Genomic DNA, 22,610 nt, shown 5'->3' with positions numbered 1-22,610 from the left:
GGCTAGAATTCAATTACCCATGACCCTCTAGTCTCTCCTGCCAGCCATGATTAATGGGGGCTGGCTAAAGAAGTTTGAGATTAGGAACACTGCAATCAACCCTTTTTAGAGAATGAAGATGCAGGAATTATCTAAGAAGCAGGCTGAGGCTGGGTGAGGTTTCTTAGGTTGGAAATATCCTTGTGATTAAGCCTAATAACAGCAAGGCTCAGATTTGGAGACAAAGGGCATACATGCTAAAGCTGGGCAGTGTTGGTCCTTTTCTCACAGTCATGCTGGCCTAGTAGCACCGCCTGACATAGATAAATTATCATTGAGGGCTGTGGATGGTTTGGATCCAGATCTTTAAAGAACACCTTGCTGTTGGATATTTGGGGCATATATGAGGGAAAGAGGCCAACTGAAATTCAGAGAAGTGCATCAGTAAAGATAAGAAAAGAATCTACTCTGATCATCCTTGATTTCCTTTTTCAATATGGATTTCCCTTCCTCTACCTCACCCTGAGGTTTCTCATTCCATTCACTGGAAGAAGGCCTTGAGAACCCAGGACCTAGCTACAAGTTTCTTTTCATATTAAAACGTTCTTTTGGAACTGATCTCTGGAAAGGTATTTTGAAAACATTATGATAATAATAGTTGCTTACTTGTTTTTTCATTATTATCCAGTAACTTTTTTGAATCAGTTTTTGAAATTTTCCAGTGCTTCTGCCTTTGTCTAGCAACAGCACATCTTTGGTTAGCAGGTGAGGTGAGCCCAAGGAGACACAACGAGTATTTTCCCTTTTTGTTATAACTCTACCCACTGCACCTTGATTTCTGTCCAGCCTTGATTTCAAAGCCTGAAGCCTGTAGCCTGTCCTAATTTGCATAGCTGGCTTATGGAGGCAAGTTAAGGAATCATGAAGGCACCTACCCCTTGCCCCCTCCTTGGTCAAGCTGCTTAATTAACTTAGTTAAAATGCAGTCTAGTTTATGAGAGTAATTGCATTTATATGTCTTAATGACTTATCTCTCCCTATGCAATAGCCCATTTCACTCTAATAAAAAATATATACACGTGATTTGACGTATGGATCTTCAAGTCCATAAAATGAGCTCAAACTTGAAAGAGATCCAGACTATAACAACGTTTATTATTTTTAGAGCATTACCTAGTCATTTTGATTAATTCGCTTGGAGTGCTTTTCCCTGCAGCTCCCCAGGGAGAGGTGGGGGAAAAGATGGCAAAACATAAATTTCCTTTGGTGATGAGTTCACATCTGTTTAGAGCTGTCACATGGCAAATCATTGTGAAATCTTCTAATGGATGCCTGTCCCATGCCAAATAAGCCTAGGACCAAAAGCACATAAAGAAATAATTGAAAGACACTGGACTGAATCCAAAAGGCCGTGGCTAATGTTTCACCTAATCTCTCTCGCGGTCTCTCCTGCCTATGGCCAGCCCTACCCACAAGATATGCACTTCAGAGCTTCCTTGCAGCTGGCTGCTTCTTGGCTAGTTGCACCCTCTAACCCCCTTGCAGAAGAATGAGAACTATGATGAAGCCAAAAGCATAAAAGGGGAGAGGATTAGCACCCACGTCAGAAGGTGGGGCCGTTAGAGGCTAGCACAGGTCTTCTTCTGAAAAGGTTAATCCCCCTCCCATGGGCGGTGGGGGGCACTGACCTGGGACCCGGCCCAGGGGAGTTCTGGTGGTACTGGGTCAGATCCAGGACTCTGCAACCTAGGGTAGCGAGGTATAAGAGCTGGGAACAAAAGTTAAAAAAAAAAAGAGCTCATTTTGTTTTCAAGTCTTTTTATCTTGGCTCTATCTCTTGCACCACTGACTCTAGAACTTTAGACGCTAAGGGTGGGGTTGGGTGGGGCTTCGTGCTTTTTTTTCTTAAAGGGAAAGAACAGGGAAGTCTCGAACATTTCCATTTTGCTTGAACTTGTTCATAGCCATGAATAAAACTTTTAAGCAATGTCTGGTAGTAACTCTTTGGAACTGACATTTGCAAAGGTGGCATCAACAAATCAAAGAGCAGAAAGAAATTCTGCTGCTACTCATGGAGGAATTCGTGCCTGCGAGGTATTCGTGACATTAATTATTGATGATTTCAGCTGGCCTAAGCCAGGCTTTGAGCTTTAAGACAATATGCCCATCATTGGCAACAATAACAGTCATTTATTTCTAGTGAGGGCTACTGAGCTTTAGCTATTTTCAAAGGACGCACAGAGAGATCTTCAGATCCTGTATTCCACACTTCAAAAAAAAAAAAAAAAAAAAAAGGCAAATCCCCTGAAACATCCCTCCCCCCACCAAAAAAAAAAAGAATTTTAGCTAAGTTTCTGGGCTGGAATTTAGTTTTTGAACAACAGATTTGCACTACATTGTAAGAAGACACAATTTGTGAACATTCAAACTTGCCAAATTAAATATAGAGGAATACAGCATCTTACAGAAGGATTTGTTATACGGCCTTTTAAATAAAAACTCCTTAAGTATCTTTAAACTAGGGATTGATGTAAAGGTTCACCTCTTAGGATCAAGTTCAGGGAAGCTTCCCTGTGTAAACATCATTCTTAATATGGAATACGCGGGCTTTGGAGTTTCACATACCTGTGGTTGAATCCCACCTCCACCACTCGTCCGCGTGTGACTGTGGTCAAGTTACATCACTCCTCTGAGCCTCAATCTCCTCCTCTGTAAATGAGGGCAGTGACAGTCCCTACCTCATAAGATTTAAATGAGCTGCTTGCTGTATACGTCCATAGGGAGTCCCGGCCACCCAGTAGGTGTTTCATGGCTCTTAAATTCCTGTGAGTTCTCCTTATTTCCCATCACTGAGATCACGTGGGGCAGCCAGCAGGGAACAACAAAAAAATTCAATCTTTCTTTGTAGCTTTAGATGTCTCAGGTTTATGTCAAGAAAGATGTGACTTCAAACAAATAGGGCCCAGACAGCTATGACTGTTTCTGCCTTTCTCATCCTTATTTACTTTTTAAACAAATACTTATATAGCACCTACCATGTGATAGGCACTTGACAAATACTGACTCATCTAATATTTCTCAACAATCCCATGCAATGTATACTGTTATTATTTCCATTTTACAGTTGAGGAAGCAGAAATATTGAGAGCTTAAGGAACTGGTCCAAGGTCACATTACAGGTAAGTGGCACAGCCAGAATTTGAACCCAAACAATCTAATCCATCCCCTCAGTATATATCATGCGCATATTCTTTATTTAGGAAGCGCTGCTGAGACCAAAGCAAGCCAGGTGAAATACCAGGGCCAGTTCTGCACGCTCTAGAAAATAACAGCAGAGCCAGAAGTATTGAAGTTGAGAGAGTCTCTGTTGATAAGATATTCACAGCCACAACCTCACACCAGAGAGCCCTAGATGAGGTTGGCTGAAGAAGCAACAAGCCGGTTTCCCAGGCCTTTGGCACTCTGCCCTTCTCACCACTCCCACTGCCTCGGAGGGCGCAGCCTTGGCTCAGGTTTCTTCATTCTTCCTCACCCACTTGGCTGGGTGACTGAATTTGCTGGCTGTTGCAGCCGGAGTGGATAGGAAAGTGGCAGAAGGAGGGAAGCCTTAAAGGAATCAAGAAAAAAAGAAATAGCTTGTTTTAAAATTTCAATAACTTTTTTTTTTTTTAATTACAAAAGCAATATGTGTTTGTGGTAGACATTGTGAAGGGGCTGACTCAACCCCATTTCTCAACCCCCATCTCCCTTCCTTTTTCCAGCTAGGGATGGTCATGTGACACAATCTGGCCAATCAGGCCTACGTCTGTCATGGAGTTCTTGGGAAAGCGCTCGTTTTTCGTGAGACAGGTACTAGTCTTTCTGGTCCCCTCTTCTTCTCTGAATGTGTATGTGATGACTGGAGGGAGTGGCCATGCTGAGACGGTGAAGGAAAAGCCATGAAAATTTCAGACATTGGTCCTGGCCTTGTTGAGTTGCTGAACCACCGTACTTTGGATTTTTCTTACATACAGCCAAGGACAATCCTACCTACACAGTGTTTTATACTATGTTCATTATAGAAAAGTTCTACCTACATAGTGTTCATTGTAGGAAAGTTAGAAAATAGAGAAAAAATAGGAAGGTGGGGGGAAATATTACCCATAATCCTACCACCCAGAAATAACCCAAATTAATATTTCAAAAATATATATGTCTTTAATTTTCCTCTTTTTATAGTTTTACAAGAATATGGAATAATGCTCTATGAACACTATTTTGTAACTGATTTTCTTCTTACCAATGTGCTATGGCCATCTTTCTATATAAATCATATTCATCTCCTTGTCATAGTATGGATGTTCCAAAGTTTATTTAACCAATTCCTTATTGTTGAACATCTATTATTTCTGATTTTTAAACAATTTTATAAAATAATTTGTAAACAATGACAGTGTGAATATATTTGTGATTGCATTTTTGTCTGATTATTTCCTTAGGATAAATTCCTATAATTGATGTGAATTCCTGGATCAAAGAGGATGCACATTTTTTAGGTTTTATATGCTGTGGATAATATGCCCTTGAGAAAGGTTTTACCAAATTTTATACTTTCACTTGTAATGCATGCTTTTCCCCCACATCATTGTCAACATTGGAAATTGTCATCTTTTAAAAAATGTCTGTCAGTTCAATAAGCAACATATAGATTAATTTAAATTAACCTAATAATTTAATTATTGAGTTTGGCATGTTTCCATGATGTCTTTTGCCATTTCTAATTCTATTTAATTTCCTATCATCTGCCAAACACTGGGCTAGGTAATTTACATATGTTATTTCTTTCAATCCTCACAAATTCATCATCTTTTGTTTTGTGGATGAGGAAACTACAACTCAGAGATGTTAAGTGACTTGCTCAAGATCACACGACTGGTAAGTGATCAAGTGGGCTTGATAACTAGGTCTGCCTGACTCCAAGGAAGATACTATAAAAAATAAACGTTTTTAAAAAGGGATGTGGGGCACTGTATAAGTTCTCAAGTCCTAGTTGAATCAACCAGGAACCAGTAGGAAGGAGACAGCCCTCTCCAAGGGATAACTGACGAGAGTCCATGGAAGGAACTATTTATAGGACTGTGGGAGGGTTAAGGAACCAGTCAAGGGCTGATGTAGCACCAAGGGACTATTGATGGTAGGGTCATTGTCATCCCAGGCCTGAAGGGGCAGAAAGAAGGACCTCTTATTGGAACCTGGTATTGCCTGTAGCCATGGGAGAGTGGCTGCCTGACAGGAGCTATGGCCATCGATAGAGCACAGCCACTGCCAACACAGAGCAGCCAGGAAACAATAATACGCCCAGCTCTGATCTCCTGCTGGTGACTCCCATTGGCCACATCCAACCAGAAGCCAGAGGACAAGAAAGCCTGGATGAGTCATCCATGGAAATCAACCTCTGGGACACAGAAAAAGAAAAAAAGGGTGGAGAATGGGCCTACAGGGGCACATTTGCTCCTTATTACCTTTAGAAAAGCAGAACTGTGTCATCCTGCAACTGTTGAAACACTTTAAAACCCATGTGCAAGGCCTCTGTAGGATTAAATGCAACCGTGTAGGTAAAGTGCGTGGCACAGTTTGGTATGTGGAGACCACTCAATAAAAATGAGTTATTATTTTTTCATGCTTAGAATTAGCACTGCATATGGATCATTCCAGAAGATTCTTCCTCTTGTTCTTTTTTCCATTAGCAACTCAGTCCTCAAACCACTGGGCATAACACAGCTTTAACAAACTGCAAAAACAAAACAAAAGAAAGAAAAGGAAAGGAATAAAACTAATTTCTTCCTGGGTACACAGCTGGGCACAGTTCCCATACCCCTTGCTCTAAGGTGTAGGCATGTGACTGAGTTCCAGCTAATGGAATATGAGCAGATTCAATGAGCATAACTTCCAGGCCTAGCCATAAGAGCCTTTCGCATGCATTCCTCCACGCTGTCTCCTCTTTGGCCAGCTTGGTGTCAATGAACGGGATAACCTCAGAATCCCTGTTTTGAGAAAGACAGTGCTGCTGTCAGTCTGTGTTTGAGCAGAGCCCCCACCCCATCCAACCCCTCCTGACCTGAAATTGCCTTGGCTTCTTATGGAAATGTGAAATAAGGCTTGATGATGTGAAAATATTGATCTATCAGAGCTTCTTTGCAACAGCATCTGGTGGTACTGCCAGGAAGACAAAGACCAAATGAATTAGTGCAATATTCAGACAAGGACCCAGACCAGCACTGATGGAAACACATACATGCACAGTGAGGCTTCTCAGGAAGAAGCCCTCCAGTTTTAATGCCCCCGACTTTCCATTCCCCAATGAGAAATTAATTTTGTTTTACTTGAATTATTATGCTCTACCAAAAATCTCTGTTAAAAATCCCTTTAAGTGAGTAGAAAGTACCCAAAGTGAGAAGCCTGGCACTGTATGTCATCAGTTTGATAAGGTTTGGGTTCACACCTAGTCCCACTCCTTAGAGCAGTGGATCTTGGCAAGTGACCTGATTTCCCTGAGTTAACGTGTACAGAGAACTGAAAGCCATGTCAGACACATAGGCAGCCCTCAAAGCAGGGCTTGATAAATAAGAGAATAAAGTGAGAAGAAGAGAGAGATGTTCGCTCCCTCCTCTCTCTTCCCTTTACCTATGGGTATCTCTGACTCCTGCGCATCCTTCTCTCTCAGAAGGAGGTTGGTGAACACTGATTTGGAGGAATAGGGGACAGAGGAAGGATAAGGGCATGGACACGGCCAGCCACATGTCTCATTCCCTCCTCCTCTGAGGTTGACACAGACTCCCGTTCCCTCAGCGAGAGTCCATCCAGCCCACCAGTGCTTCCAAAAGTATAGTACTGGTGTAAGAAACCAGACTCTGGATTTGAATACTGCCTGGGTTTGACTCCTGGCTATGTCACTTATCACAAAGCACTTAGACAATGCTTGGCATAAGTGGCTGCTATAATCATTAAGTATTACTACTGTTAGTGCTTCAGTCAAACCCTTCAGTACCTATCAGTATACAGAGGCATTATGGACAAGGCCACTGCCTCCCCTCCTTGGCAGACGCCAACACTGGTCTCATCCTGAGGAGGCATCTTGTCTTGAAGTCGCTGCTCCCATCCATGCCCCATTTAACTGAATGCCACCAATTCAGAAGAAAATTTTTTAAATGATTCATGAGCCTCACAGATAGACTAGAAGACAGGGGAAACTGTCAGAATTACTAGGGCACAGCCGCCTGCTCTAGTGCTTTGAAGACAGTGATGGATGGACGGATGATCTGGTTACTTCAGATTTCAACTGCATGGCAGGGCAATGCCACCAATGCCAACTTTCCCATCAGTTAAATTGAGAATCAACCCATCCCATAACGACAAGAGAGAGAAGTAATGCCTATAGAACATCAAAATATATAAAGCTAAGAGCATCTATAAAATACATGTAATAGGAAGGACATATTTCAGTTATGTATTCCATCAACTTAAGTTCCCTAAAACCTAACACCCCATACAACGAAATTATGATATAACACAGTTGGTGTCTAAAGAAGACGTTATAACTGCATAGCCATGGGGTTAGCATGAAGCTCCCTGACCTAAAGTCTTGGTGTCCTGTCATAGCATGGGCCAGGAGGAACATTCTAGATAAATAGGCTGAGAAATGGAGACATAGAGATCATTCAGGCCCACCTACTGTGTGCCAGGTGCTTAATGGATGACACCTCATTTAATCGTCATGAAAACTATGTTTTACAGAGAGCTTTCAGGAAACCATCTGTTCCTGTGATGAAAGCTTGCCTCGGGAATTACAACGACCCAGGTTTAAAGTTGGACTTTGCCACTTTCCAGCGGTATGATTTTTAGAAAATTTATACAGCCCCTCCGAGTCAGGGAGGAGTAAATGAGCTAGCATACGTAAAATATCCGGTACACGATAGGTGCCTCATCAATATGAATTTTTTTCTCTTGCTTCTGTTAGTGGTTTTCAAGTTGGGTTGCACATTGGAATCACTTCAGGACCTTTAAAAACATACTCTTGATTGAGTTCTTCCTCCACACATTTGGGTTTAATTGGTTCAGGGTGAGCCCTGGCCAGGGCTTGGGGAGTTTTAAAAGTTACCCCGGGTGAATCTAAAGTGCAGCCAACGTTGAAAACCACTTGTCCTAATTGAATCATCCAGCGCCACGTAGGGAGTTAGTGGGTGATGCAATAATGTTATTGTTAATCGCGTTGGGCTGAGTTATCAGAACTGGGAATTCTGGGAAGTGCTGACCTCGCCTTCTGCTGCTAAAAAAAGGACAGAGAAGCATGAGCTCCCTCAGCCCAGGGTCCTTCAGGAAAGCCAATTTATTCAGATGAAGGAAAGGCCAGACTAGTGGTTTTATCTTGACGAAGGCTACCATTTTGGGAAAACCAATTCTTTAGAACAAAGTCTATGAGTTCAAGAGCCTGTGGGTGCCGTTCTTCAAGTGAACTGCATGTTCCAGCAACCAAGGTAACAGAGTCCTGCCGCCTCAATGGAGGACTGAGACTCTGGATCAAGGACTGTTGTTGTCTGCCTGTGTGACACTTAAGGCAAGTTCCTTAAACTTGCTGAGCTTCAATTTCCCAATCTGTTAGAGACATACACATTTTAAGGAGAACTTTCTGAAAGCTTGACTTTCTCAGAAAAAAAAAACAAACATATCTATTCATACCCAAATTTTACATGCGTTTTACATTTAGGGAAGTTCATGAACCACATTCAATTTTTCTTAATTAGATAAGCCCTAAATCCTCTTCTGACTTTATAAAATTATTGTACTCCAATTAAGATATTGTTTAAAGGTTATGCTATATGGGTGGGCTCTACTGGGAGGTTGCTGAAGGGAGAGGGACTTCTGAGAGGTGGAGTTTTTGAGCAAAAAATAATGGTCCTGAATCTCTGGATTGAGTGTGTCATTTCAAAGACCCTGGGTCTAGGCAGCCCAGTGAAGTAGCTAAAAAATCTACTCAGGAAAAATAATCGAGCCAAAGAATTACAATCCTAAATCTTTCTTCTGGAATTAACGCCTTTAAACTGATTTTCCAAGTCTAGTATAGAAAAATCCACATTTCATTATCACGTTCAAAGCTACACAACTCTGTGGCAGGCTGGAGAGGCGGAACCTGCACACGCAAATCCCACTTCTGCCAGCTGCTCATTGTGTGATCCAACCGGGCAAGTTGCTTCACCTCTCAGTGCCCTCGCCTGTAAAATGCAGATAACAGCGCTAACCTCACAGGGCTGGTATGAGGAATAGCTAATAAAATGTGATAGCGACACGCCCAATTTAAATGCAAACGGCTGTAAAACAGCAAAAAGCAGATTTAAAGATTTCCACTGCTGGAAGATTGGTTGTGGGGTTGGGGAAAAGGGAGAAACCATAGGGCTTTGAGAGGAGATCATTTATTTTTCTCTCTAGTGTACACTTCAGTTTATCAATGAATATATATGATTCCATGTGCCTGACACTGTGTTAGACCCTAGGAAATATAGAACAGTCTTGGTTCTCACATAATTTGCATCTGCCATTCCAAGAAAGACACATAAAATCCACCGGAAAATATTCTAAATCACAGCTCTCTTTCTACGACGTTTACCGAACTCTGTCTGCATAAGATAGCTTTGGGAGATGCAAGGGCTTACAAGACACATCACCACCTTTGAAGAGTTTGAAATCTCATCTTAAAGAGAAGACATGTGGAAAAGGGGAAATAGTCGAAGGCAGTATAAGACTCAATGCCAAGTGAATATTCAACTTCTTCCTTCATTTGTATTTCTTTTCCGTTTGAGTGACTCTCTTCTCCACTCTCTCCTTCCCTGCTAAAGAATCTCTTCCACACCCCTCTGCCTGATTTCTAGGTCTTTCTTGGGGCCAGTGTAAACCAACTAACATATTCGCAACACTATAAATAGCCAGGACCTAGAAAGTGCATGACCTGTCTAAAGCATTCAAATTCATTTTTTATATGCAATAAAATGCTCAGATTCTAAGTGTACAGTTGAATGAGTCTTGACAAATATATGCACCCTTATTAATATATAGAACACTTTTTATCCCCCAGAAAGTTTTCTCCAGTCCTCTTCCATCAATTACCCCTCATCTAGAAGCAATTGCTCTTCTGATTTCTATCATTGTAGCTTAGCTTTACCTGTAGATCTTCATATAAATGGAATTATACTGTGTGTACTCTTTTCATCTAGCTACCTTGATGCAACATAATGTCTTTGAGATTCATCCACTTTGTTGTATCAGTAATGTGTTTCTTTTTATTGCTGAGTAGTATTCCTTTGTATGAATATACTGTAATTCATTTAGCCATTCAGTTGTTGAGGGACATTTGGCTTGTTACCAGGCTTTGGCCATTATGATGAAGTCATTATAAATGTTTTTGTACAAGTCTTTTGTGGAGATATGTGGGGGGTTTTCCCCAGCTTACTGAGATATAATTGACTTATAATATTGTGTAAGTTTAAGGTGTACAATGTGATGATTTGATACCTGTATATATTTTGAAATGATTACCACAGTAGGGTTAGTTGACACCTTCATCACTACACGTAATTACCATTTCTTTTTGTGGTGAGAAAATTTAAGATCTACTCTCTTAGCAACTTTCAAGTACATAAAACACTATTATTAGCTGTAATCCCTATGATGTGCATTAGATCCCTGGAACTTATTCATCTTCTAACTGGAAGTTTGTATACTTTGACTGACGTCTCCCTATTTCCTCCACCCCCTGGGCCCTGGTAACCATCGTTCTACTCTTCATTTCTATAAGTTTGGTTTTTTAAAATTCCACATAAAGGGGGGACATACAGTATTTGTCTTTCTCTGTCTGACATTTCTTTTAGCATAATGTCATCCAGATCCATCCACGTTGTCGTAAATAACAGGACTTTGTTCTTTCTCATGGCCAAATAATATTCCATTGTTAATATTCCATTGTATGTATATATATACACACACACACACATACCACAGCTTCTTTATCCATTCATCCATTGACATTTAGGTTGTTTCCATATCTTGACTACTGCGAATAATGCTGCAACAAACATGCGAGTGTAGACATCTCTTCAAGATCTTGATTTCAATTTCTTTGGATATATACCCAGAAGTGGGGTTGCTGGATCATATGGCAGTTCTATTTTTAATTTTTCAAGGAACCTCCGTACTGTTTTCCATAGTGGCTGCACCAATGTACATAACCACCAACAGTACACACCCACCAACAGTACACAAGGGTTCCCTTTCCACCACATCCTCACCAATACTTGTAGTCTCTTATCTTTTTGGTAATAGCCATTCTAACAAGTGTGAGGTGATATCTCATTGTGGTTTTGATTTGCATTTCCCTAACGATTAGTGATGTTGAGCATCTTTTCATGTACCTCTTGGCCCTTTGTATGTCTTCTTTGGAAAAATGTCCATTCAGTTCCTCTGCTGTGGACATAGGTTTTTTAATCTCTCTTGGGTAAATACCTAGAAATAGAATTTATGGATCACAGTGAGGTGAATATTTCATTTTATAAGAAATTGCCATAACTTTTGTCAAAGTGGTTGTAATATTTTATACTCCCAACAATAAAGTATGAAGCTTCCAGTTGTTTCACGTCCTAACCAACACTTGATATTACGGTTTTTTTTTTAAAGATTGGTACCTGAGCTAACAACTGTTGCCAATCTTCTTTTTTTTTGCGTTTTTCTCCCCAAATCCCTCCAGTACATACTTGTATGTTTTAGTTGTGGGTCCTTCTAGTTGTCGCATGTGGAATGCCGCCTCAACGTGGCCTGAGGAGTGGTGCCATGTCCTCACCCCAGATCCAAACTGTCAAAACCCTGAGCAGCCAAAGGGTAGCGTGCGAACTTAACCACTTGGCCACAGGGCTGGCCCTGAAATTACGTTTTTTAACCATCCTAATTAGCATAAAATGATATCTTACGGTGGTTTTAATTTGCATATTCCTGATGAGCAATGATATTGGGCACTTTTTGTTTTGTTTTTGTGAGGAAGATTGTTGCTGAGCTAACATTTGTGTCAATCTTCCTCTATTTTATGTGGGATGCTGCCACAGCATTGCCTGATGAGTGGTGCTAGGTCCATGCCTAGGATCCAAACCTGTGAACCCCGGGAGGCCAAAGCAGAGGGCATAAACTTAACCACTATGCTACTGGGCTGGCCCCGATATTGAGCACTTTTTATATACTTCTGACAATTCATATACCTTCTCATGAAGTGTCATTCAAGTCTTTTGCCTGGTTTTTAATCCATTTTTTTATCTTTTTAACTATATGTTGTTGGAATTCACTATATAGTTTAGATACAAGTCTTTTGTTAAATAAATGTACTAAAAATAGTTTTTTCCAGTCCGTGGCTTGCTTTTTCATTTTCTTAATGGTATTTTTGATGAAGAGACTTTTTAGTTTTGATGAGGTTCAATATGTCAGTTTTATTTTATGATTAGTGCCTGTATGATTTTGTTTTCTCCAAAGAAACAGAACCAATAGGTGGTATAGATGGATAGATATAGCGATATGGATATATAGATATTTATTTATTATAAGGAATTGGCTCACTAATTGTGGATGCTGAGAAGTCCCAAGATCTGCAGTCAGCAAACTGGAAACACAGGGGAGCTGAAGGTACAGTTCCAGTCCAAGGGCAGAAGACCAATATTCTAGTTCAAGTACTCAGGCAGAAAAAGTCCCCTCTTGCTCAAACTTTCTGTTCTATTCAGGTCTTACATTTGGTTGGAGGAGGCTCACCACATTAGAGAGGGCAATCTACTTTACTGATCTACGCATTCAAATGTTAATCTCATCCTAAAACATCTTCACAGACAAACCCAGAATAATGTTTGATCAAAGGTCTGGGCACTCTGTGGCCCAGTCAAGTAGACAAGTAAAATTAATCATCACAGTGCCTTTAGTGTCCCATCTAAGAAATCTTTCTTACCCCAAGATGTTCTCCATGTTCTGTCTTAAATTACTTTTGATGATTGATATGAAAAGGTGTCTTCCAGCATCATTTTTTGGAAAGCCTATCCTCTTTGAATAATACTGGTGCCTTTGTCAAAAATCAGTTGACTATATGTGTGGATCTATTTCTGGATTCCATTGTATTCCATTGATCTATTTGTCAATTCTTCTATCAATACCACACTGTCTGCATTACTGTATGTTAAAAGTAAGTCTTTGTATTCACTATCATTGCTGCATAGCAAATTACCCTAAAATTTAGCAGCATAAAATGACAAACACTTATTATTTCACATCGTTTCTGAGAGTCAGGAATCTGAGAGAAACTAAGCTAAGTGGTTTTGTCTTAGGGTCGCCCATGAGGTTGCGGTGAAGTTATTTGCCAGAGTTGCATTCATCTGAAGGCTGGACTGGGGCTGGAGGATCTTCTTCCAGGCTCACTAACGTAGCTGTTGAGAGCGATCTCAGTTCCCTGCTGGCTGTTGGCCAGGGACTTCAGTTCCTCACCGTGTGGGCCTCACCATAGAACTGTTCATGACAGAGAGGTTGACTTTCCTTAGAACAAGTGACCAAAGAAAGAAAATGAGAGAGAGAGAGAGATGGGTGTCACAGTGTGTTTTATAACTTAATCTAGAAAACAACATACCACCACTTCTGTCACTCTTAGCCACACAGACCAACACTGATACAATGTGAGAAAGGACTAGACAAGAGACCAATATCAGGAAGTGGAGATCCTTGGGGACCATCTTGTAGGCTGGTTACAATCTTGAAATCGTGTGGTGTAAGTCATCTAATTTGGCTTTTCTTTTTCAAGATAGTTTTGGCTAATCTATCCTTTGCATTTTCATATAAATTTTAGAATCAGCTTGTTGATTTCTAAGAAAATATCCTGCTGTAATTTTTAGTGGGATGGCATTGAGTCTATAATCAATTTGGGAAGAACGGCCGTCTTATCAATTTTGAGTCATCCAGTATGTAAACATGGTATCTCTATTTATTTAGATCTTCTTTAATTTCTCTCAGCAATGTTTTTTCATTTTCAATACAGAGGGAAAGCACATCTTTCATTAATTTATTTCTAAGTTTTTCACATTTTCTGATGCTATTTTTAAAATATCATTTTCTACTTGTTTGCTGCTAATATATAGAAACAAATTGATTTTTTTTATACTGGCCTTAATCCTGTGACTTTGCTAAATTCACTTATTAGTTCTTGTAGTTACTTTATAGATTCCTTAGGACTTTCTATGTAAACAAAAAAATACATTAAAACCAGTCTTCTTCCTTTCCAATATTTACTGTTTTCATTTCTTTTTCTTGCCTCTAGTACTGCCTAGCACAGAGGTCAATAAAGATTTTCTGTAAAGAAATATTTTAGGTTTTTCAGGCCATATAATCTCTGTCACAACTACTCAACTCTGCTTTTGTAGCACAAAAGTAGCCGTTGACAATCTGTGATTGAATGTACGTGACTGAGTTCCAATTAAATATTGTTTCCAAAAATGGGTGACCGGGCTGGGTTTGGCCAATGAATCATTGTTTAAAAGTATTAAGGTCATGAAAGCTGAGGAAAGACTAAGGAATTGTTTTAAATTGATGACTAAAGAGACATGACAATTCAGTGTAACGTGATCATAGATTGGATACTTTTGCTAGAAAGGACATTATTGAGATAATTGGTGAAACCAGAGTGGGTCTGAGGATTAGAGGGCAGTGAAGTGTCAATGTCAATTTTCTGATTTTTATGGTTGTGCTTTGATTATGTAGGAGCATGTCTTTGTGTAGAGGAAAATCACACTCAAGTACCAAACCCGAATGGACATTATGTTGACAGGTCACTCTCAAATAGTTCAGTAAAACAAATTCTTCACACTATAGTTACAAAACAAAAATGTATTATTGGGCCACATAGTGTGAAGAGCAATTATAGACCCATGGCATCCAAAAAGGATAAAACCAGAAAACTGAGAATGTCTAAATATCCTGTGAGATTTGGGTTGTGGGTGGAGAGCTAGGCTTGTCTATACTCCCATATACCTTATACATGTTTTATCCTGACAACCACTCAGTAAGGTTAGAGTCACGTCTTGCTGCATATTACTAGATATCCAGACTTTTTAAGGTTAATTATGACTAGTCTCAAATAAGGTCTAATAAATAGCTCCCTGAACTGGTAAATGTTGCTTTCATGTATAATATATCATTGCATTCCCACAATCACCAAAAAGTTAAGAATTATTAACCCACTCTTACAGATGAGAAACCAAAGGTTATTAAAGGCAGAGAAGCTGCCATCTGGACCCAAAGCAGGACTCTGATGAAAGTCCTGGGCTCTTTCCATTAACCACAACTGACCCAGTTTTTGCCCACTATCTATTGACTTGGATAAGTTGCTTAAAATGAAAGAATCTCTGAGAATCAGAAGGGACCTTAAAAGTTATGTAGTTCAACTTCCAATCAGAGAGGTTAGGGCCTATGTATGTGCATAACATAGTGTGAAATGCATACTTTATAAAGACTATTTTCTTATCTGGTAATAATAACCTCCTGTGGAAATATAATGAATCAACGTGTTGGAAAGATCTCTGAAAACTCTTAAGTTCCAAACTAATGTAGTATATTTTGCTCTCCCACTTAGCTGCATTTTTCTTTACCTCTTAAGAGCACTTTCATGGGTTTCTCCGAATCCTCTGTTATTTGCTCTGAATGATCCCTTTACTGAATCCTCACTTGGATTTTTTATTGTGGTAAAAAACATGTAACATAAAGTTTACCATTTTTAAGCGTACACTTCAGTGGCATAAATACATTCACATGTTGTGCGACTATCACCACCATTCTTCTCCAGAACTTTTCCATTTTCCCTGACTGAAACCCTGTCCTATTAAATAATAACTCCTCATTAAACCTCCTTTGGCCGCTGGCAACCACTGTTCTATGTTCTGTCTGTGAATTTGACTATCCTAGATACCTCATATAGGTGGGTATTTGTGATTTTGTGACTGATTTATTTTACTTAGCATGATGTCTTTAAGTCCATCCATGTTGTAGCATGTGTCAGAATTTTCTTCCTTTTAAGGCTGTATGTATATACCACATTTTGTTTATCCACTCATCCATCGATACACATTTGGGTTGCTTCACCTTTTGCCTATTGTGAATAATGCTGCTATGAATATGTATGAACAAATATTTGTTAGAGCCCCTGTTTTTGATTCTTTGCATATATACCCAGAAATGGAATTGTTGCATCACGTAGTAATTCTATATTTAATTTTTTGAGGAAACCTCATACTATTTTCCTTAGTGGCTACACTATTTTACATTCTCACCAAGAGTGCAGAAGGGTTCCAATTTCTCCACCTTCTTTCCAACATTTGCTATTTTCTGGTTTTTGGTAACAGCCATCCTAATAAATGTCTTAATTTTATTTTTAAATACCTACTGTATATTTTCAACCCTATTGTTATGGATTGAATGGTGTAATCCCAATAAAGATATGTTGAAGTCCTAACCCCCCCATACCCCAAAATGTGACCTTATTTGGCAATAGGGTCATTGCAGATGCAATTAGTTAAGGTAAGGTTGTACTGGAGCAGGATGGGCTCCTAATCCTATATGACTGGTGCCCTTATAAGAAGACGGCCACATGAAGACACAGACACACAGGGAGAATGCCATGGGATGACAAAGGCAGAGACTGGAGTGATGCAGCTGCAAACCAAGGAATGCCAGAGACTGCCAGCAACCACCAGAAGCTGGAAAGAGGCAAGGAACGATTCCGCTTAGGTTTCAGAGGGAGCACCTCGATATTCGACTTCTAACCTCCATAACTATGAGGCAGTACATTTCTGGTTTTTTAAGTCACCCAGTTTGTGGCACTTTGTAATTCCAGCCCTAGGAAACTACTACAGCCACCTTCCCTTGAGGTCTATCTATCACATCCTCTTCAGCTCCCTGAACGACCTTCCTTCTTGGTTCTCATGAAATCTGGTTCTTAGGCGGCTCTGCCCTTTCCCTCCTGCCTTCTCCCCCAACTTGTGCTCAAAAAATTCATTCAATAAATGTGTACTGAGGCCCTACTATGTGGCAGGCACTGTTCTAGGGGCTGGGGATGCCTAACATCTTTAAAGACTTTTTTCCTCTCAGTGATCATATAAAATTTTGTGTGCTTTCCTCACTACATCTCCTAAGTTGTTAGTAAATTTCAACAGAATGTTTCACATTTCCACCATGTTTCTACCGTCTTTTCAAAACTCTAAAAAATATCTTCCCTGACTTTTAGTACAGGTTTAGAACTTTCACACATGAAATGGCACTTTTAATTTCATGGCTGCATTTCATCAGATGGAAATTACAGCATGTTAGAATTGTGGAAATGGGATCTATTATAACTCACATCCTTTCCTCAAACATGATGTGCTATGATTTTGTGCACGCTTTGATTAGTATTTGTATGAACTGGGGTGTGAATATTTTGTAAAATAGACATTATTAATGTTTATTTTGCTTTTTATCTCCCTTGCTAGTTGCTAGTTGGAGCTCAGGTGGTCCCCTGCTCCTAGATTTAGCTTATTGGATAGAAAATTCACTGACTGATTCCCTGTCCTTTCGGTGAAGCAGCAGTGAAGAAACCAGGCTTGGGTACAGGGCTGGGGCTGAGGTGTGCAGGGGTAGCGTGAGACGAGGAGAGCTGGGTGGGCTGCCTTTCCTGCTGTTTATCCTGCACAGTTTGAGTTCCCTCTGAATTCACAAAAGAATATTTCAGCAGAAGGATAAGACACTCAATCTGAGAAGTGGACTTTCTGAAGAAATATAGAAAAGTTAAATTATTCAGAAGGAACTTGTGATAGACTGAAAGTTTGGTTGTCCCCAAGTTCATATGTTGAAACCGAATCCTTGTTGTGATGGTATTTGGAGGTGGGGCCTTTGGCAGAAGATTAGTTCATGAGGGTGGAGCCCTCGTGAATGGGATTAGTGCCCTTATAAAAGAGGCCCCCAGAGAGCTCCCATACCCCTTCTGCTGCGTGAAGACCCAGCCAGAAGATGGCCATCTGTGAATCAGGAAATGGACACCGAGTCAGCCAGCTCCTTGATCTTGGACTTGCCAGCCTTCAGAACTGTGAGAAGTAAATGTTTGTTGTTTATCAGTAACCCAGTTTGTGATATTCTGTCATAGCAGCCCAACCGACTAACAGAACTCTGGAACAGTTCTGAGACATAGTCAGAACTTTACCTTCAACACTAGGCCAAGTCACCTGGTAGGAAATAAATGCATCTAGAATTATGTTCACCAAGAGCTCTTGTCAAAAGCTCTGTCAACACGTGGCTGAATCGATTTCATAATGACTACTTTCAATAGATCAAGATGGTTCAAAGTTAAAATATTCTGCAAACTATATCTGACTTTTAATGTTACCTTTAAGAAAAAAAGGAAGGAAGGAAGAAGGGGAGTGAGAAAGGGAGGGAGGGAAGAAAGGAGGGAGGGAAGGAAGAGAGAGGGAGAAAAGATACATAAAATTTCTATACTTTAATTTTTAAAGTGTAGCTGCAAAGCAAATATCATTTGTCCCCATAACTAACAGCAGATGTGTCACCTCCATGGTTTCTGATAAACAAAAGTGTTACTGAGACTGTATATTCTGGGACATGTTTGAATAACAGTGACTTTCCTTGAGACACAACAAACAATTTAGAATAAAGACAGAGGCATAATTTTAATATTTTACGGTCACTTTGCTAAGCAGAGTTGCTAAGCACCCCACAGGGTGGCAGGGTGCTCCTGTCAAGGCAGGGACGCAGGGGCAGGAAGATTTAGGCCCAGCATCGGCCCTAAAGAGTCTGAGACCTGAATAAGGCACAGGGAATTCTCATTTGGTAGACCCAAACCAGAAAGTGGAGCCTAGGCAGGCCTGGATCTGCTCCTTTGAAATTCTCCTATCTCCCTGGCCCAGTGGGGTAAGCCACTCAACGTGCCTGAGGCTTTCTTTCTTACCTTATAAAAATGAGATTATAATTCCTGCCCATGAAGGTCACATGTGCCTTACACAAAGTAGCAGCCTGCCCTATGTTCATTTCCTTACTCTGTTCCTCCGTCACCTCCACTGCTCATCATTTCCAACTGGGGATGTGTGTACCTCTTCCTCCCCCTCAGAGCAGATTTAGGAGTGGATTGCAGGGAGTGGATCTTGGACTTTGAGGTCAGACAGAGAGGCGATCCTGCTTGACCACTTACTACTTTTGGGACCTTGGTCAAAAGACTCGATTTATCCACAGACAGTTTTAGCAATATTGTGAAGATAATAAGAATACCTGTCCTAGGTTTTAAAAGGCTGAAATGAAGTAATACATTTAAAATGCTCGGCATATATGCTTTATACAGAGTTGATATCATTATGTACTTGTCACAGAATAAATGCTCAAAAATAAGGGCTGTGACTACAGTTTGTGATTAAAAAGTGAATTATCAAGATAAAACCATCTCCCTCTATGTAGGGTTACAGTGCCATTTTTTAAGACCCTGTGTCAATCAGTAAACGCTTTATTTGTATCAGTTGGCAGGTATCCTCAGGGAATAACCAATCAGAGCTGTCTCTCAGACCTGGGATGGTTGTTCCCTCACTGCTGTGAGAACTGGGGTAGGAGCTGAAGGAAAGGGTGACCAGAGCAAATGAGAGTTCCTGCCTGGAGCAGGGATCTACGAGGATAGCCTAAGGGAATCACTAGGTGTGCTTTTCCATTCATTCATTCAGTAAATATGTATTGAGCACCCTACAAGCATTTTTTGAGATTCTGGATGGAGCGTACAGAAAGACATCGGTTTGCTCCCATGAAGTTTACAATCTAGGTAGAGAGACAGATGATAAAGGAGAAGAGAACCCAATGAACCTATAATCACCAATTGTTACGTGCTCTGGTGGAAAAGAATGGGGTGTTCAGGGACAATGATAGGAGCTGGCAAATTTGGTTCAGGGACAAAGAAGACCTTTCTGAGGAAGTGTCCTTTGAGCCTGAAGGAAGAAGAGGGGTTGACCAGGGGGCAAATGGCCAAACCACTTCTTCCTGCCCTTCAGCCTGCCTGTTGCCCCCACCTTGACCTTTCCCCATCCTTCCCTAGGCACTGAGCTTCGTGTTAGGAACACCAACGAGGAAGCCATAATTGCTTCCCTGGGGTTGGCGGTGGGCAGACAGGTCAGTAGGTATTGACAAGAGAATGTGGTTTGTGACCATAGAAGAGTGGCAGCAGAGGGGCCACAAATTATGCTGAGGTGTCCTCTCTCAGAGAGTTTTTGATTTTCATTGTTAACAAATTTCACGGTCTGTGACGACAAGTACAGCTGTGTGATTTGGGGAAGACCATTGCTGTGGTAGTGGCAATGGACGGGAGTAAAGAGGAGGGGTGGGGGTTGATGCCTTGTTTCCATCTATGCTCCTTCAAAGTAAGAAGGCTGAGCCTTCACTTCAGGAGCCTCATTGAGATGCTGCTCTTAAATCCCGTAGCCACCTCACCTTTGATGTGGAGACAGTTTAGAGAAAAAAATGCAGTCCTTTATTCTCACCGGGTTTGAGGTAAGGCTGGAGACCACATTCACAATCCCTCGGAAGCAGACATTTCAGAACACATAATTTCATATTTGGAAAAGGAAAGGCAATTCTAATCATCGTGTAATGAAGATCCATCTATTCTTTAAATAAATATTTATTGAGCCACTACACAGTGCGAGGTGCATCTTCACTGCTGACCAACCAACAGGGAGCAAATCAGATAAAAATATTTGCTATCAAAAGAAATCATGGGACAGCACAGGAGGGAGCCCCTGCTCGTTGGCTCCAAAAGATTGTTGCCATGCATGAGTGCAGATGCAGAGTGCCAGGTCTTCCGATTTTTCTAGAGAAATGGAATTCCCAATGTTTATGGGAACTTCTTAATTTTTAAAGACATGTTCTTCTTGGATGTTACAAGAAAGTATACTGAGAGATTGAAGAAACAAGGCATATGACAAACATTGGGTGCCCTACTGTGCACGGGGTGCACCAGGGTGCTATGCTGAACAAGACAGATGTGGTTACTGCACATCTGGAAACTCAGAGCCAAGGCCAGGATTTCTCAAAATATCCCCTCTGGACACTGAATTACCTGGTGTGATTGTTAATGTGGACTCCCAGCACTGCCCCTAAGCTGCTGTAGGATTTCCTGCAGAGGGACCCAGGAATCTGCATTTTAAATGAGCCCCTCAGATGATTCTTCAGCCGGCTACAATTTGAGAAGTGCTGATGTTGGGCTCTGCAGTGGATTTGACTCCTACCATGTGTGCAGATGTGAATGTTTTGTTTCATTCACCAAAGCATAACATTGATCCTAATTCTATTGATGCTTTAGGATAAGGATTGATTTTGCAGTGACCTTGATATAGATCCTATAAAGGACAAGGGGTTTTTATATTTATCCAAAGGAAGACTGATCCAGTTGAATAGGATACTGATCCTCCATACACCTGAGTAAACAGAAACTCATAGATGCTAAAAGGCTTGCCTAAGGTCACACATGGGGGGCAAGAAGGCAGCTGTGCTGGGCTCTTTCTGCTGCCCCTGTAAAGGGCACAGGGCTTGGAACATTTGGTCTGACTACAGGAGACACTGATAGAGCTGTCCCCAGAGATTTTGCTCCTCCATTTATGAGCCGATTCTCGACTTTTAGGGACAGACGTTTATATTCTCCTGTTGGGTGGGACACAGCCCCTATTCCCAGGACTCCAGCACAAGTTCCAAGAGTAACAAGGCAGAAAAGTATATATTACTCCCAGGCCAGGGTCCCTGCCCAGCTGTCTCCTAGGCTGGGCTGATCCTGCTAAGGATGCTGGATCCTTTGAAGCTGACTTTTTAAAGATGGACTTCCTGAAGTGAGGAATAATTATTTTCATATGCGAACCTGGAAAGATGTAGGTAGTGATGACAATGAACAAATGCAGGTTGAAAAACAAAATTTTCTCGCTGCCAAAAGAAATCTTTCAGGATCCTCTCATATTTTCCACACATTTTAGGGCCAAAGAGTTCAAGGCAAGGCAAGTTAACCAAGACAGAAGAAATAACACTTAAAATTTGCTAAGATACAATATGGATCCCAAATCTGTTAACATGTAATAACTCTTAGGTTCCTGGGAACTGCACTATACTCTTGGAAATTAAAGTGGGGTGTGTGTGTGCACATGTGTGATGTTTAACTGAGCTCAAAGATGAATATTTAATGACTGTGCCTGCACAAATGATATGGATATTTATGCTTATCTGATCAGCTTAGAAGTGTCAGAATATACAAGCCCAGTGATTCTCTCAGATCTGATTTGCCTCAACTGGTTTCCTACATTGACCAAATAAACCCAATCATTGCCCGCTCTCCCTTGTATTCTGTGATATACAGGCAGAGCCAGAAGTTCCCCTATCCGCACATATCCTAACAGGACATTAACTTTTATCTGGAAAGTTATTCATCACTTTACTGTCAGTTACTCTCATCAGATTTGGTCCTTTTGGTTCTGTCCCATCCACCTATTGGGTATCCTTAGTTGTAGACAATAGGAAATAAGGTTTATTTTTCTCTAGTT

General features: G+C 40.7%; 1 protein-coding gene across 3 annotated transcripts in view; it reads right to left on the bottom strand.

Annotated features, from left to right (window-relative positions):
- LOC111772926 (uncharacterized) overlaps positions 1 to 22,610 on the bottom strand; it is a 253,596-nt gene that overhangs the window by 45,820 nt on the left and 185,166 nt on the right. Inside the window, exons 3-6 of one of the 3 annotated variants that reach the window (XM_070263999.1) lie at positions 5,481 to 5,749; positions 2,605 to 3,585; positions 1,668 to 1,747; positions 1,153 to 1,331 (exon numbers count right to left, since the gene is read on the bottom strand). In XM_070263999.1, the coding sequence (XP_070120100.1) occupies positions 5,717 to 5,749 (33 nt within the window). In that variant the 3' untranslated portion in view covers positions 1,153 to 1,331; positions 1,668 to 1,747; positions 2,605 to 3,585; positions 5,481 to 5,716. Of the gene's footprint in view, positions 1 to 1,152; positions 1,332 to 1,667; positions 1,748 to 2,604; positions 3,586 to 5,480; positions 5,750 to 6,076; positions 6,175 to 22,610 lie in introns of all 3 variants that reach the window. The other 2 variants (XM_070263998.1, XM_070264000.1) reach the window with 2 other exon arrangements.

This window comes from Equus caballus, chromosome 3 (genome assembly GCF_041296265.1).
Source record: "Equus caballus isolate H_3958 breed thoroughbred chromosome 3, TB-T2T, whole genome shotgun sequence".
Taxonomy (NCBI): domain Eukaryota; kingdom Metazoa; phylum Chordata; class Mammalia; order Perissodactyla; family Equidae; genus Equus; species Equus caballus.
Note: the sequence above shows the minus strand (reverse complement) of the source record. Positions and strands in the feature narration are given on the sequence as shown.